The following is a 16,807-nucleotide window of genomic DNA, read 5'->3' on the forward strand; positions in this document are numbered from 1 at the left end:
AGAGCAGCTGAAGGCGAGATAGAACTTGGCTATCGACAGTCGCAGGCAAGATGGTGGCAGAGGCCAGGTTTGGGCAAGGACAACTGCAGTAATGACAGCTACTGTCACAATGTCCATCCCATGATTCCTAACCTTAGGTTATTGGAATCTGGAAGTCTTAGGCAGAATTTGAGGTGAATGTGAATTTGGGGGCAAAGAGTCATTATTTCCACTAAATTCTGCCAATGTTTCATATTTTCTTTAGTAAAGGTTGTTTGATTGTTTGTTTAGAGAGATCTTGCTCTGTAGCTGTCTGGCATTCTATGGAGTTTAGGAAGAACTCAGACTTGTGACAATCCTTCTGCCTCATCCTTGATGGTGTTACAGGAATGTGCCACCATTCTTGGCTCCTTCAATTAGGAATATTGATTATAAACTGAATTAGAAGCAATAGAACTGGACATTATAACCAGAATGTTACTACTCCTAGAGGTATCTTGAAATATTGTTTACATTCATTACTTCCTTGAAACTATGGTGGTTACTAGACCCATGTGAAAATTGGGCCTTAAACTCAGAGATCCACCTGTCTTGGCCTCCCAGTAATAGAACTAAAGGCATCTACCACTACTACCTGGCTAACTATATTTTAATATAAGTGTTTTTCCTTCTAATTACATCTATTTTATATATTATGAGATTATTGAGCAGAGAACATGAGTTCAGCTCTCTGCATTCATGTCAATGGCTCACTATCACCTCCATCAATGGCTCCAACTTCGAGGGATCAGAGACCTCTGGCTTCTCCAGGCACCCAAACTCTCTTGCACATACCCATACTCACATATACACAATTATAACTAACTCCGGGCATGCTTTTAGCCCCATTAACATGGGAGGTAGAGTTTGAGGCTAGCCTAGTCTACAAAGTGAGTTCCAGGATAGCCAGGGCTACACAGAGAAACCCTGTCTCGAAAAACCAAAACAAACAAATAAATGAGTACTTCTTTTTTGTTTTTGTTTTTGTTCTTGTTTTCCGAGACAGGGTTTCTCTGTGCAGCCCTGGCTATCCTGGAACTCACTCTGTAGACCAGGCTGGTCTCAAACTCAAAAATCTGCCTGCCTCTGCCTTCCAAGTGCTGGGATTAAAGGCGTGCGCCACGACCGCCCAACAATAAATACTATTCTTGATGTGACATTTAATGGGAAAGTATCCATTCTCTTTAATGGACCATGTGGCTAATGTGGACTATCCATATATTAAAAAATACAGTTGAACCTGACTTTACACAAGGTACTAAACTTAAGTTTAACTTAAATTTAAGAGTGAAAAATGATAGGCCTAGTGGCTCAGGACTGTTAATCTCAGTTAGTTGGAATTCTGAGGCAAGAGGATCACAAGTTCAAAGTCAGCCTAGGCTATAGAGTGAGTTTAAGACCAGCCTGGGCAACTTAGCAAGATCTTGTTTCAATATAAAAAGTAAGAAGAGATTTGTATATAGCTCAGTGGTAGATCATGTGTCATGTGGGTGAGGCCCCAGGATCAATCTCTGACAAAGAGAGAGAAAAAGAACAGCCAAACTATAAAATTCTCAGACTAAAACAGATTGATTTTTTTTTTAAATCAAAGCTAAGACTTTGCAGGAGCTAGGTGTGGCTCAGTGTTAAGAGCACTGGCCATTCTTCCTGAGGCCCAGAGTTTGGTTCCCAGCATACACACGGCAGCTCAGAGCTGCACAAAGAACTGCCATATGACCTGGGAATTCTACCCTTACTCAGGGTCCTGAGAGAATTCAACACCGGGATTGAAATAGATCTGTGTCAGTGATCACAGCAACATTACTCTCAGAGGCCAAAGGAAGGGGACAACCGAGTGTTCGTTAATATGCGGACGGACAGGCAGAGCAGAGCGGGTAGACAGACGCACACCGGATTACTACTCAGCCACAGAAGAGAGGCAGTGTGCCGGCACTTGTTATAATGCCGATGGACTTTGAAAGCAGTGCTAAGTGGAACAAGGCCGACACAGAAGGCAAATGTTGCATGGTTCTGCTGGAATCCAAAGGGCAGGCTCAGAGCTCTGTCTAGAGGAGGCAGACTCACTCAAGGGGACTTCTGTAAGGGTGGGGCGAGAGGTGGGGAGCTGATTGCTTAATGAGTACAGAGTTTCTGTTTGAGGTGATGAAAACTTTTTTTGCAAACCAACTGTGGTGGTAGTTGCATAACAACAATTATGCCACAAAATCCCCACTTAAAATGGTCAAAACAACCAGCTGGATATCATATATACTTTACTACAACCAACAATGACAACAAAGCCCCCCAGCAGCTTGGGGACACAGCTAGTGACAGAGTGCTTCCCTAGTGTATGTCAAATGTGGGTTCAATCCCCAGAACTGGAGAGAAGAAAGTAAAGGAGCTTGACGAGGTGGAGGCAGGAGGCTCAGGACTTCAAGGCTAGCCTGTGCTACACCGTGAGGGCTAGCCTATACTACACCGTGAGCACAAGGCCAGACCCTGTCTCAAGGAAAAAACAAAACGATAAGGCATAGAAATGACCCTATAAAGAAGCACTTCTACCCGTCAGTTTGCTGAGAGGTTCAGAGCCCCACGACAGTGGGGTGGGACTGAGAGGTGATGTGTCACCTTTGTACAAGAGTCTCTCTGTCACCACTGTCTACTCGGTCAGAACTGTCTAAATCTCTGCTGGACGAGTAACAGCAGTTGGCGCTTTATTACATTTATTTAGCGTGGAGAAGACCAGGTGACAACCCTGTAAAGTCAGTTCTCTCCTTCTACCATGTGGGTCCCAGGGGTAGAACTCAGATCCTTAGGCTTTGCAGCAAGCTCCTTTACCCACTGAGCCATTTTGCCTGCCCCAATTGAACAATGGGTTCATTAGGTATCCTCCCCAGATATTGTGTCTATGTTAAGCAGATGTGGCAAGTCTCCCAAAGGTTCAAGTGCAAAGGGCTTGGCTCCACTGGAGGCAATGTTTACAGGTAGTGAGTGAGTAGTGAGGCCTGGGCTGCAGGAGTTCTTCCTCATGCCTGGAGCTAGCTCCTGTGGGGCTAAATTAGCACCAGGAGAACAGGGTTTTGGTTTTTCCTTTAATATATTAACTAACTAATTAATCCATTCATCCATTTCGAGGCAGGGTTTCTCTGTGTGGCCTTTGTCCCCTGGAACTCAATCTGCAGACCAGGCTGAGATCTGCCTGCTTTTGTCTGCTGAGTGCTGGGACCAAAGCTGTGTACCACCACTACATGCGAAGAGCTGGTTCTATAAAGTGAGGCTTTCCTTCCCACTTCTCAGCTAGGTTGTGACACAGCAGGGTGTCCTCACCAGGACACAGGAACCCATAGTCTTTGGACCCAGTGGCTATCAGAATCATAAGCCCAGCAAACCTCCTCATTTAGAAATTACTCAGTCTTGGGTCTTTTGATAGTGCAATATCAGAAAACAGTCTAAAAGTAAATGCCCAAGAAGTTTATAATCAGGGAACCTTGCAAGACACACACACACACACACACACACACACACACACACACACACACACACATATACACACACACACATACATATACACACTGATACACAGAGAGAGAGATACACAAATTCCAGCACTCAGGAGGCAGAGGCAGGCGGATTTCTGAGGTCGAGGCCAGCCTGGTCTACAGAGTGAGTTCCAGGACAGCCAGGGCTACACAGAGAAACCCTGTCTCGAAAAACCAAAAAAAAAAAAAAAAAAAAAAAAAGAGAGAGACACACACACACACAAACTGACACATACACACAGCCAATAAACACACACACACACACAATGGCAAGGTTCTTACAGCAGGAATTCAGAGAAAGAAGACAAAAACAGAGGTGGGCAGCAGAGAGAGGCTGGGTGCATGCGCGCGCGAGCACACGCACCCGCACTGGACGTGGTGCTTGAAAGTGGTGATATCGATGTCCACGTTCCCAGAGGTGGGGCCCTTCTTCCTGTGCTCCTGCTGGAAATTCTCCTCGTTGTACACGCTCCGCTTAACATCGTACACAAAAGGGATTTGTGTGTATCTGTTGCTGAAACTCTGGAGGCTCCTCTCTGTTTGCATTGTTCCTGGATTAGCTGGGAAGACATCAGGGAAAAACAGGTAGCTCCGGGCAGTGGTGGCGCACGTCTTTAATCCCAGCACTTGGGAGGCGAGGCAGGCGGATTTCTGAGTTCGAGGTCAGCCTGGTCTACAGAGTGAGTTTCAGGACAGCCAGGGCTGCACAGAGAAATCTTGAGAAAGCCAAACCAAACTGAACCGGACCAAACGAAACGAACCAAACATGTATTAGGGTCGGTGAGATGGCTCAGTGGTGAAAGCCCGAGGATGCCTACAGGTTGTCCTCTGACTTTACATAGAATATATGATAATGCTTGGCACACACTCTCCCCTCCCCCCAAAACCAATAAATATAAAAAAATATTTAGGGCTGAGTGTGGTAGCATGTGTATATTTAATCCTAGCTCCTGGTAGGCAAAACCAGGTGAATCCCTGTGAGGTCCAGGACAGCTTAGTCTACATAGCAAGTTCCAGGCCAGCCAGCCAGGGCTACATAGAGTGACCCTGTCTTAAAAGAGCTTTAAAACAAAATAAACAAATTTTTAGAAATTTAAATCAATTAGCACTTTTCTTGATTTTTAAAAAAAAATATAATTTTTAAAAAAGATTTATTTATTTATTTATTTATTTATTTATTTATTATATGTAAGTACACTGTAGCTGTCCTCAGACACTCCAGAAGAGGGAGTCAGATCTCGTTACAGATGGTTGTGAGCCACCATGTGGTTGCTGGGATTTGAACTCCTGACCTTCGGAAGAGCAGTCGGGTGCTCTTACCCACTGAGCCATCTCACCAGCCCCAAAAAATATATTTTTATTATTTGTTTTTGTGTATGTGGACAAGTATTGTGTGTGTGTGTCTTTCTGTGGGTATGTTCTTTTTTTTCTTTTTCTTTTTGGTTTTTCAAGACAGGGTTTCTCTGTGCAGGCCTGGCTGTCCTGGAACTCACTCTGTAGACCAGGCTGGCCTTGAACTCAGAAATCTGCCTGCCTCTGCCTCCTGAGTGCTGGGATTAAAGGCATGTGCCACCACTGCCCGGTATGTGGGTATGTTCTTATGTGTGTTTACTGGTGTTCTACAAGGCCAGAAATAGGAGCTGGCATTGGTGGCTGTGAGCTGCCCAGTGCGGTTCCTAGGAGCCACTCTCAGGTCCTCTGCAAGAGCAGTGGGCACTTTTGTCAGCTGAGCCATCTCTCTAGCACCCTTGCCTTTTTTTGAGGTAGGGTGTCTTGTAGTCCAGGTCGGCCTCAAATTCACAATGTCGGCAAGGATAACCTTGAGATCACGGTCTCCCAGCTTCCAGTGCCCCGAGTGGTGGGGCTGCACGCGTGGTCTGCTCTTCCTGCTTTCTTTGTTGCTCAGTCTGGCTCAGACTGATGAGCTCCTGACTGTCTTCCTGACTCAGGTCCCCGGGACGGGAGTCAGAGCTGTGGGCCAACTGTCTGCCCTCAGTATATTTTGAAGGTAAGATAATTCACATATACTGATGATATCTTTGCACAGTTTTTCCGAGACCCTTCCTCACAACCGTTCTGTCTCAGAGTCAAGGGACATGTTATTCTCATTTTCCTAATGGACACAGGTATGGTGGCCTGGCCTGTAATCCCAGTACCATAGCAGCACAAGGATGACAAGTTTGAGATCAGCCTGGCCTACATGGTCAAGACCCTGTCAGAACAATCACGTGAACAAGCAAACCCCAACCCAACTGAACAAACCTCAGAAGTTCTGACAACTTCAGTGTTTACTGTTTACTTAGTGTGTGTGTGTGTGTGTGTGTCCGGTAGGGGTGTATATCTGGTAGGGATTTTTAAGGGGATTCAATCCGTAGCTCTGGCTGGTCTGGAACTTGTTGTGTAGAGCAGGCTGGCCTTGAATACCTCAGAAATCCACCTGCCTCTAACACCCAAGGGCTAGGGTTCAAGGCATTTGCCATCACACCTGGCTTTTATTATTATTATTATTATTGCTTTTAGTACAGGCAACCAGAGCTCACTTTTGCATCAGAGGACCCGCTGGCCTCCTGTTCTTCCTGCCCCACCTTGGAGTACAGTAAATAAGTACCTACCACCATGTCTGAGTAACAATCCCAAATAGGGGACTCAAGAGCTGGCTCAGTTGTTGTTCTGCAAACAAGAAGACCAGGGTTGGCTCCTAGCCCTGACATGGCTGCTCACAGCCATCTGTAATGTCTGTTTCACAGAATCTGATGCTCTCCTCTGACCTCTGCATGTACCAGGCATACATTCATGCATATAGATTAATAAACATAAATAAGTACAGGTTTTCAACAATCCTTTGAATTGGGATCAGCACTGAGGCATCCTGAAGGCAGTCCAGCTGACTTCCTTTATAGCCCACAGCGTGGCCATGTTGGTGCACCCTGACCATTCCCTCCACAGTGCTAAAGGTTGAGGGCGAGGTTGTCTTCTAACTTCTCCATGGAATACAGCAGGAAGATAGCAGCATCTCCCCAGTGGGGAGCCTGGTGTAGGGCGGGGGGGGGGGGGCAGGAAGGACCACCCACGGTCAGCCTACAACCCCCTTCCCCTCACCCCTGGTATCTTCCTGATAACCATCACCTTGTCCTTTCTGACAGGCATAAGGAGTTCCTCAGTGTACCACAGTGATTCAGCATGGCCACAATTCAGGCCCTAGCTCCTCCACGGTAAAACAGAGTCCTGTCTTAAAAGTCACATGACCTAGAGAGATACTGAGGGTCCCAGCCTGGGGAATGGAGAACTCCCTGAGAAGGTGAATTGAGACCGAGTTCAAGTGGGGGGAGGGGAGAATAGGTATTTCAGGGACAGAATTTAGAGATGATATAAGGGAAATAAAATATCTGAGTGACATCAACTTTAAACTGAGAGAGGGAAGGAGGAGGGGGTGGGGGAGGAGAAAGGGGGTAGGTTTAAAAGTGTTCCTAGAGGAGGGCTGGTGAGATGGCTCTGCAGGTTAAGGCCCCTGCCAGCAAGCCTGACAACCGTGGGACCCATGAGGTGAAAGGAGAGACACCAACTTCCACAAGTTTTCCTGGGACCTGCACCGGGCAGTGTGGCCCACATCTATGACCACACACACAAAATAAACAAACTTCAAAAACAAAAACAAAAACCTGTTCCTAGAGGGAGCTGAGTGTGGTGGCACATGCCTCTACCCTCAGCACTTGGGACACAGAGGCAGTGAAGATCAGGGGTTCAAGACCAGCCTGATACACAGAAAGCTTTCAGTCATGAGCTCCTACTTCAAAATAAACAAACAAAACCACAAACCAAATAAAAATAATTTCCTGAGTCAGAATTTCTGGGGCAGTACAAAAGTATGTTTTAAGACGGGGGGGGGGGGGGGGGGGGCGGGGGGGAGCTCAGTATAGTGGCAGCACAGGCGCCTTTAATCCCCGCACTCCAGAGACAGAGGCAGGTGGATCTCTGTGAGTTCCAGGCCAGCCTGGTCTACAGAGTGAGTTCCAGGCCAGCCATAGTGAGAGCCTGTGTACACAGAAAGAGAAGCAGGGGCACAGCAGAGCTGGGGAGCCTGATGTGGAGCAGTCAGTAGGGTGGAGCAGCCTGGAGGCTCCCTGCACTACCCGCTACTTCTCTTACTTGTCTTTATTGTGAGACAGGCTCCCCACAAAGGTGGAGTGTAGTGGGCTTTGGCATCCTCCTCCTCCTGTCCCCAGCTAGCCAATGCTGGGTTATAGGTGTAAGCCACCATCCATGCCTTAATTCTTTTTGATTCTTCCTTCCTGGGCTGGGGACCCATCTGAGGGCCTAACACATGCAGGGCTACTCTACCCTGAGCTGTAGTCCCAGCCTTTATCTTTAAGCAGGCTTTCATTGCTAAAAAACACTTAAAAAAAAATACAAGCACGTTAACACAGCTCTTTTTGCTTCTGCTACCCTCAGCCATCTGTCCATCCATCCATTCACCCACTCACTGATTCGTTTAAAATCTCTATTTGGGATATTTTAAATGCAAAAAAATGTAACCCGATTTATAAAATTTTGACTCAAAGGACCAGAAACCCTCAAAATTAGTTAAGGTACAAGAATATCTTTTACCTAATTAAGTCATCTTTCACATGCTTTCTAAAACCATAAGACAAAATTCACTTCCAATTAAAAAAAAAAAAAAAAAAAAGCACTTGTATTTCCCAACCAAAAACCTCATTGCCTGTGACTCTCAGTTTTGGTGGAGAATGTATTGGGGATGGTCTAGTGGCAGGAGATGCTTGAAGGTGGCAGCCCTCCAGCTGCTGACAGGTCACATAAACACCTTCCCTTAATGCTAGTCAGTGTGATACCAAGCAGGTGTGGTAGAGAGATCCTCATTACTGGGCTGAACAGTGGAGACTTCATGGGGGGACCCAAAGTCCAGCAATAAGGACTAGAAGACAGAGAAGGAGGAGAGGGGACAGAGGGTGGGCTTAAGGCAGAGAGAACAAAATGAGCAGAACAGTAAAGTCTGGAAGCAAAGGGGGCCCTGAGCTGCGGCCTGATGAGGACACAGAGAGTGGAAGTGTGGGGGGCCCACAGTCCAGTTCCTTCAGCTGTGGACATCACAGAGATGCGAATTTTTGAAAGGATCCAGTATGCAAATTCCATGTTGTCTCTTGCCATTTCGGTTTCACGCAGCCTTTCTATAAGGAGAGAGAAGTTCCAGGGACCACCGCTATTCATTCATTCATTCATTCATTCATTCACCCACTCCTTGTGCCTGGGACACTCCTGGCTCTGCAGGTGACCCAAGCAGCCACGCTCTGGGACGCGAGCGGGCTGTCAGCTCCCAGGCGGCAGCCAGAGCTCCGGACCGCTCCCGACCCAGGCTCACCTGGTTTCCGGTGGCCCGCAGGAGCGCAGACGCTGGGGACAGACTCGGCTCCAGCCTGGCTGGCGGCAGCGCTGCGGACGCGGAGGCCGGCAGTTCCGGAGCCGTTGCTGCAGAACCCGCGGGCGTTCCGGCTGTGCGGGTGACGGGCGAGGATGGCATCTGGGCCGAGGAGAAGGGGTCCCTGCTGCCCTCCACATACCCGGATCTTCTAGAAATAGCCACGAGAATAAGATTTCCCCTTTCTCCTGCTCGGTGTAGGCATGGGTGGATGTGGGTTCTTACGGGTCTAACTTTCCCCATTCACTTTTATTAGCTTTCTCGGCTTCTACGGAAGATTCCACTAGGTGGGAATGCAGGGTCGCATTGATCTTGTAGAGACTAGAACCAGGGCCTAAGAAAGCTCAACAGACTTACCTAAATGAGATGCGGTCAGAATGCTCGCCCTAGTAGTTCTCCATACTCTCAGAGGCATGAATTAAGTCTTTAATACCCACCCCCCAATTTTCTTTTAAATTTCTAAACTTTGGATGGCTCTAAAGGGCAAGAGTCGGTCTCAAACCCGAGTGATGGTTTTTGGGGTGTTGCACATACGGTCTCATCACTACACAGCAGAGGCTTGGTCTCCTGGTTTTTCCAAATGCTAGAATTACAGGATTTGTAAATACAAATAAACAAATAAATAAATAAACAAATAAATAAATAAGAAGGGTCCCCTGGTCTTTCCAAATGCTGGAATTACAGGTTGTGTATAAATAAATAAATAAGAGAAAGGTCTCTTGGTCTTTTCAAATGCTGGAATTACAGGTTCTGTACATATAAATAAATAGTATGAAAGGGTCTCCTGGTCTTTCTAAATGCTGGAATTACAGGCTGTGTAAATAGATATATATGTATGCATGTATATGAAGGGTTTTCTGGTCTTTCCAAATGCCGGAATTGCAGGTGGTGTAAATATAAATAAATAAATGAGAAGACCTTCCTGAAATGGAATGACCTACTTGCAGTGTGTGTGTGTACCTTCCCCTTCCAGTAGTGGGTATTGAACCCAGGGCCTTGCAAATGCTGGTCCCCAGCCTGGAAGTGGCCATTCATGATGTCTACCTCTGACCTCGTGCATTGGAACTCCCTGTGGGTCCCTGGAACCTCCTTCTGCCACTTCTGCCTGAAAACATGTAGGAGCGCCTGGAGGGAGAGCCTGGGCTTTGAGGCAAGACTAATATTTGCCTAGGGGGCAGGTTTCACCAGCATCCCGAGGTGAGCCACTTGTCCTTGAGCAGACCGGAATGCGACAGCTTTCTGGACAGGGCCTGTCTGTTCTTTCAAGTTGTTCTTGGAAATTGACGACTCTAGTGAGCAGGTTGCTCGGAGTTCAAAGATCATTTGGCTCTCTTCCCCGACGCTGTCACAGCGGCTTTCCGCCATGGCGCCAGGCATTCGCCCGTGCGACCACAGAGAGGCGCGCGCGCCCCGCGCTGCGGCCTCCACCCTTGGCGCCCCGGGGAGCCCAGTCCCCGAGAGTTCCTGCCTCGGCTCCCCAAGCCGCGTCCCTCTTCTCGCGAGATCTGCCGGCCCTGCGCGCTCTTCTCGCGACCCCCCGCCCCGTGGGCAGGTTCCATATTGGGTAAGATCTGGATTCAGAGCGGGGCCTCCTTGGAGCTGTTCTCGCGAGAGTTCCGCGAGAGGCTCCCGGCCGCTGCCTGTGGGATCGCCGCCACTGGAGCCCAAGCGGGGCGCTGAAGCGCGAGCGGGTGTCTTGCGGCGTCGGCGTGCGCTCCCTCCCCGGGGAGCGGCTGCAGGAGGACCGCGGCGGGAGCAGCCTCGAGCCGTGCAGCCGGCTCCGGCACCTTGCCGACGCTCGTAGGAGCCGCCGCGGCTGACAGGGGCGGCGGGTCGCAGCCTCCACACCTGCGCGGGTGGCGGGCGCGGGGTCCGGTCTGCCGCGGGCGGGCGCAGAGGAGAGCGTGCGGCTGCAGGCAGGAGCCCCCGCTCGGCCACCTCCTCGCCCCGCTGCTGCCGCTGGAAGATGTCGCAGGAGAGGCCCACGTTCTACCGGCAGGAGCTGAACAAGACCATCTGGGAGGTGCCCGAACGATACCAGAACCTGTCCCCGGTGGGCTCGGGCGCCTATGGCTCGGTGTGGTGAGTGTCGCCGGGCCTCGGGTTAGGGGTGGGGTGGGGGGACGCGGTGGAGCAAGCAGGGTGGCCCTGCATGCCTGAGGGCCAGGCCTGTCCCCACAGCTCAGCGATGCGCCCAGCGGCAGGAATTCTCCTCCGGGCGTGTCTGGGGGTGCAGGGGGCAGCTGGAGCGGGACGTGTCCTGCACCCCTCGCCCTGCATACGCAGGTCGGGGGCGAGCCGTGTGCGGGAGCGGGTCAGCTGCGGACGCGGTGGGATGCTTCTCTACCCTGCGCTCTCCCTGCTCCCAAGACTGGCCCTCCCGGGGGTCCTCTGCTGCAGCGCGGCCTCAGGACCCTGCCTCCGGGTACCGCCACTCGGGACGCGGGAGCCCTGCCCCGGGGAGCAGACGAGCTGGGCGGAGCTCCAGCGAGGAGCTGTAGGGCAAAGCCTGACCCGGGGACTGCGGTCACCTGAACGAAACTTGCAAGAGAAAGCGCTCCTTTCCCGGAATTTTTTTTTTTTTCCTTTTTTCTCCCCCTTTTCCCATTTTTGCAAGCCTCCATCGAAAAATCCTGTCTCAGGAAACGTTCCTTTGGGATTCGCACTTGAATTAGCAGCACCCCGAAGAGCTTAAAATACCGACTTTATCTCGGGGACCACGGTGCCAGCTTGCGTGGTGTGTTTCCGATTCGGTTGAAAGCGTATTTCCTTTTCGGGGAGGGAGGGTGGCAGCGCCTTGCAAGGACGCTCCAGCTCGCCGCTTAGTCACATACCACTGCTCATTTCAGTATTGTTTGACAAAACAGTTTTCCATACCGAGCAGAGGGGCGCCCCTCAAGATCAAGAAGGTAGGACTAGAGCTGGAGGTGTAGATAGCTTTTAATTGAAGTAATTCATGGGGGTGCTTTTCTTTTTTTTAAGTCCCTTAGAAGATTTGCGGAGTTTTATCAGCTTGTAAGTACCGAGGTACGTGGTGGTTTTCGGGAGATCCTGGAACATAGGAAACGATGCTTTTTAGCTTTCCTTAACACCGGGTGGGGGAGGGGGGTAGGAGTGGGGGGGGGCCTATTTTAGTTCCACTATGGCTCTCCCTGTCTTGCCTGGAACTCAACAAATTTTGTCTGCCAGCTCTGAGAATAAAGGCTTTTGCTACCATGCATGGCCCTGGGAGCAGGTTTCAGATTAAATTTCTACCATAAAACTTCCACTCCAGAAATGTTCTAAGGAACTTTGAAGGATTCACGCAGTATCTTTTACTATATCTTTTAGAGCTCCCTATCTGATAGTAATCTGATAGATTCAGTAGATGAGCCCTTCCTGTGTTTTAGTGACTTACATGCATTCATGGTTTCCGAAGGAGTCTGGGAAATGGTTTTTGTTTTGGAACAAATTCCAGGCTTCTGGATGTGCTAACCTTTAAGTATGAGTCCTGTGTTACTTAAAGTCATATCGTGAATTTCCTGTTTGGTAGAATCTTCTGGGTAATTGAGATTGTGCAATTGTGTCCAGCAACAGATCACATTGCATTTGCTGGCTCAAGCTGCTTAAGCTATGTTGCAGATGATACCAACTTGGACATCTTTCTCACGAGTCTACAGAATGGCAGTTTACACTTTAAAGGAAATGTCAATAATATCTCTCATGTATTTGTGATTGATCTGTTGCATCATTGTTTCTCTAATAGTTACCAGCTCCTTAAGTATCTCCATTCTTCGTTCCTAATTGGTACAGTACCAGGCGTTTGTTTCCATTTGAATGCTCAGGGAGTGAAGCTCAGGGGCTTCTGGGATGGTGAATTTGCAAGGTTTCCTGTGGACACCACTGTCCTGGCAGAAGAGCCAGCTTCACAGTGAAGTGCCACAGTGAAACCAACTCCACTTCCTCTAGTGCTGCTGTTTTCTGTGTAATATAATTGAGCACAACCTCACAATTAAATAGACTTCTACCAAACAGCTTCTTAAACATAGGTAGTGCTGGCCCAGTGATGGAACGCAGTGGGACAGCCCTGGCCTTGCCTGTGGGAGGCCCTGCATTCCAGCCCCAGCAGCAGTGCACCACACAAAGCAGGTTGCTTGAAATAAGGGCCCAAAAGGTATGCAGCAAAAATCCTGTTTCTGCTCTCAGCCCTGCATGCTGGTCTTCCAGAGACAACCACTGTTTAGTTCCTTGCCTGACATTCCAGAGAGGTGTAGTTTCTAGCGTAGAGATTTACTATGTAGCCTATTGATGAGGAAAAGATAGCTGAAATTGTGTGTGACCCAGCAAATGTCACCTTCAGTTAGATTTGCAAGTGTTAACTTCTCTCAAGTTATTTGAAATTGTGTTTTCAATTAGCTTTTTAGGTGTGACTGAAAAATACTTTTTTGTTTGTTTTTTGAGATGAGCTGTCCTAGAATTCACATTGTAGACCAGACTGGCCTCCAACTCCGATCAGCTGGACTTTGCCTCTCAGAGTGCCTGGATTAAAGACTTGCAACACTACACCTGACTTCTTGAATTTCTTTTTTAATCCACTTTGAGGCCTGTGTTCCCTTTCTTCACCTTCGTTCTCTGAGATAGTTTGATGTTGGGGAATAATGAAGTCCATTTGAATGGATATAATTGAGGGGGATTTAAACTGAGCTCTTGAGAAGAGAGGAGGCTGTTCTACTGGTGACAGTGGAATAAGTCAGGAGGGACCTGAAGTCTCTTCAAAAAAGGAATCTCTGAATTGGACATGATACACTTTGATTTGTAACTTAATTTTTTTCTTTTAAGTTTAAGATTAATTTTAATTTGTATTATGCAGTGAGCGACAGTAACAAAAAACAAGCAGCAAACTGTAGTATTACCAACTGTGACTCAAAGTTGAATGAGAGTCTAGAAATTGAGAATTGGCTTGTTTTTACAAATATCTTTCTTTTTAAAAGTGTAAAGGGAACTAAACTAAGTTCTCTAAGTTTTAAGGAACTGTATTTACTGCCTGAAAAGGGAAACAAGCAAAATCATTAAGACCACATTGTTGCAAAGCATTGATTGTGTGGTTTGGGACATAGGGGAAAATCTTTGTGGTGAATTTAAGGAAATACAAACGGGAACGTCAGTGTCTTTCCTCTGGGGAAAGGGGCTCTCCAGCCCCTTGCTGGACACACTTGGGTACCATGCCTTGGGAGTGAGAATTAAGAATTACTTCTAGATCATTCACAGCTATTTATTCATTAGTCTGGATTACATAACACCAAACTCTGGCTAGAATCAAGGCTAGATTCTTGAGCTAAAAGTACAGAACGAGACAGCTCATTTTGTCATTGGGCTTGTAGAAGAATGGATGGATTTAATGGCTGCATTTTATGGGTTGCTTGCTGTGTTGTAGGCATGGAGATGCTTAGTTTATGATCGGCATGTAGACATGTAACAAACTTGTAGCTAAACATGGTAATTTCTTCTAACTAAATCTGATTTAGCATGCTATATAGGACAAGATTATTCCAGTAAATATAACAAAAATAAATGAAGCTTTTTTTTTTTAAGTATTAATAGCCATTCACCATTAGTTTTAATTAGCCAGGGAAAAAAAATAAAACTCCACAATTAGGTATGACTTTTCACTCTTGACGACCGAGAAGGCTGGGCCTTTACTATTAGTTGTAATAATAGCCGGTCTCTCTTCCTTCCCTTCCTGCCTTTCTTCCTACTTTCCTTCAGGACACAGCCTTCTGGTCTTGAACTCTTGATCCACTTGTCTGAGGCTCTCTAATGCTAGGGTCATAGGAGTGGGCCACCAAGCTGCTTTAGCTGACCTATCTCCCATTTACTGTTTTGTGACTAAAAGTAGACTAGTTAACTGGATGTTACCAGTCTTAATAAGCATTTAGGTTTGAGGCCAACCTAGCCTCACTCAGCAGAGTGAACTCAGTGCCCTTTCTCAAGAAAAACAATAAATAAACAAAAAGTGCCCACCAAATATGATTGGCAAGAGGGTGTGTGTGTGTGTGTGTGTGTGTGTGTGTGTGTGTATGTATGTGTGTGTGTGTGTGTATGTGTTTAGATTTATTTATTGTTATTTGTATGAATGTTTTGTTTGAATGTGTATTTCTACACCACAAAGTGCTTGGTGCCTCTGGAGCCCAGAAGGGGGTATTGGATCCTCTGGACTTGGAGTTACAGAAGGTTGTGAGCCACCAGAAGCCCTTGCCAGTGCTCATAACCACTAAGCATCTCTTCCCCAGCTCCCGGCAATGGTTTGTATGGATGGAGGAGAGTTCAGCTGAGCTAGCTGTAGAGTTTATTTTGTTGAGTTCCGTTTCCCACTCATGATGAGCACTACACCCCAGGCCTCTGAGTTCTGCCACTTTTCAGTTTTGAATATTGAGGAGTATTCTTTTGATTTCTCTTTAATTCAGCCTCAGAGATGATATGTGTTGGCTTTGCCTTCTGTGGACAATGTTGGGAATTGTGCTAAACCCTTAAAGCTTAGGACTCAAATGTCGAGGAGTTCCCTGGATGCTGTCACTTTCGTATTAACTGGCATCTTAATGTGATTCTTTGGTTTATCATGATCTTCATTTAAGGCATTATCAGTCCCTCTCTTTCTAGAGTAGGTGGGTTGCTTTTCCTTCTCTCTCTCTTCTGCATCTTTAGTAACGGAACCCTGGGGGCTGGTGCACACTAACCATGGGATCCAGTGAGCTGCACTCCAGCCTCCAGGCTGGCGTTTTAGCCTAGTTCTGTGGATGAGCTGGGGTTAACAGAAGACCCTGTGCTGTATGACCATCAGCTAGAGCTGAATGGATCTGGGAGCAATCAGAAGGGGGAGGGTTTGCAGCTGCTAGGAATCCTACCTGGTCATATTTGCCTTTGTAAAGACCAACTTCTGTGCTGAAAAAGTAAGCCAAGGTGGGTTGCAGACAGAGCAGAGCTGGGGTCTAGCTCCCTAGCTTTTCATTTCTGTTCCTTAACTGATCGAGGCACTAACTAAACTGTTTGTGGTTTATGTAAGCACAAGAGAGATAAATCATGGCAGGGACTTGACCTATGCCCTGTACTCTTCATCCACAAGTCCAAAAGTGCCAGAGCCAGAATTTTTGTTGAGCTCGGAAATTCAGGGTACTCCACTTCAGCTCTCTAAATAACATGCTTACTTCAAAATTTTTTTTTGTTTTTTTTTTTTGTTTGTTTGTTTGTTGTTGAAGGGTTTTGCTGCCAAAAGGAAGGGATCAAAGAGATTAGCTGCTGAGTTCAGCTGAAAAAGAAAGAGGAGCTGCTGGCAGGCTGAGTGTTTTCTAACATCTTTGACTTCCAGGCTTTTTCTTAATACTTGCTCATATTTTAAGTCACTTGTATCTTCCTCAGAGTATCCGAGCATTTAAAATCACATTTATCTTAATCTTTGGTTCTGTGTCTGTTTTCCATTCCTGCCTTTCCCTCATTGTGTTACTTGGCACTGATGTTTTTGTCTGTAAGACTCCAAGGAATGTTAACTTGAATAGATGTGACCAATACCTGTCTACAGATACCTTGTAACAGCTCTGCTCTGTCCTGTCTTGGCTGTCTTCATGTGCTGCACACTCTCTGGCTCTCTTGCTCTCGCTCGCTCGCTCTCTCTCTCTCTCTCTCGCTCGCTCTATACACGCACACACACATACACACACACACACACATCCCGCCTACACACACTGCTTTATCATCTGGTTGCAGAAAGTAAGTTCCTGAAAACAGGTTCCCATGGCAACATAACAGAAAGGTAATAGAACAAATGTTTATTCTGTCTAGACCTGTTGTCTGACTAACTGTAGACCCT

General features: G+C 47.3%; 2 protein-coding genes across 15 annotated transcripts in view; one reads left to right on the forward strand and one right to left on the reverse strand.

The window, feature by feature from the left end:
• Positions 1-10,467, reverse strand: part of Slc26a8 (solute carrier family 26, member 8) — a 53,495-nt gene extending 43,028 nt beyond the window's left edge. For 3 of the 10 annotated variants that reach the window (XM_011246388.3, XM_011246385.3, XM_011246384.3), the window contains exons 1-2: positions 9,325-9,612; positions 8,911-9,118 (exon numbers count right to left, since the gene is read on the reverse strand). In XM_011246388.3, coding sequence (XP_011244690.1) covers positions 8,911-9,118; positions 9,325-9,382 — 266 coding nt within the window. In that variant the 5' untranslated portion in view covers positions 9,383-9,612. Of the gene's footprint in view, positions 1-3,900; positions 4,097-8,910 lie in introns of all 10 variants that reach the window. The other 7 variants (XM_011246389.3, XM_011246390.3, XM_011246391.2 and 4 more) reach the window with 5 other exon arrangements.
• A 68-nt stretch (positions 10,468-10,535) lies between these two features.
• Mapk14 (mitogen-activated protein kinase 14) overlaps positions 10,536-16,807 on the forward strand; it is a 57,064-nt gene continuing 50,792 nt past the window's right edge. For 2 of the 5 annotated variants that reach the window (NM_011951.3, NM_001168508.1), the window contains exon 1: positions 10,536-11,049. In NM_011951.3, the coding sequence (NP_036081.1) occupies positions 10,934-11,049 (116 nt within the window). In that variant the 5' untranslated portion in view covers positions 10,536-10,933. Of the gene's footprint in view, positions 11,050-11,761; positions 11,877-11,949; positions 11,995-16,807 lie in introns of those variants that run through there. The other 3 variants (NM_001168513.1, NM_001357724.1, NM_001168514.1) reach the window with 2 other exon arrangements.

The sequence above is a fragment of the Mus musculus genome, chromosome 17 (assembly GCF_000001635.26).
Source record: "Mus musculus strain C57BL/6J chromosome 17, GRCm38.p6 C57BL/6J".
In the NCBI taxonomy this organism is placed as follows: domain Eukaryota; kingdom Metazoa; phylum Chordata; class Mammalia; order Rodentia; family Muridae; genus Mus; species Mus musculus.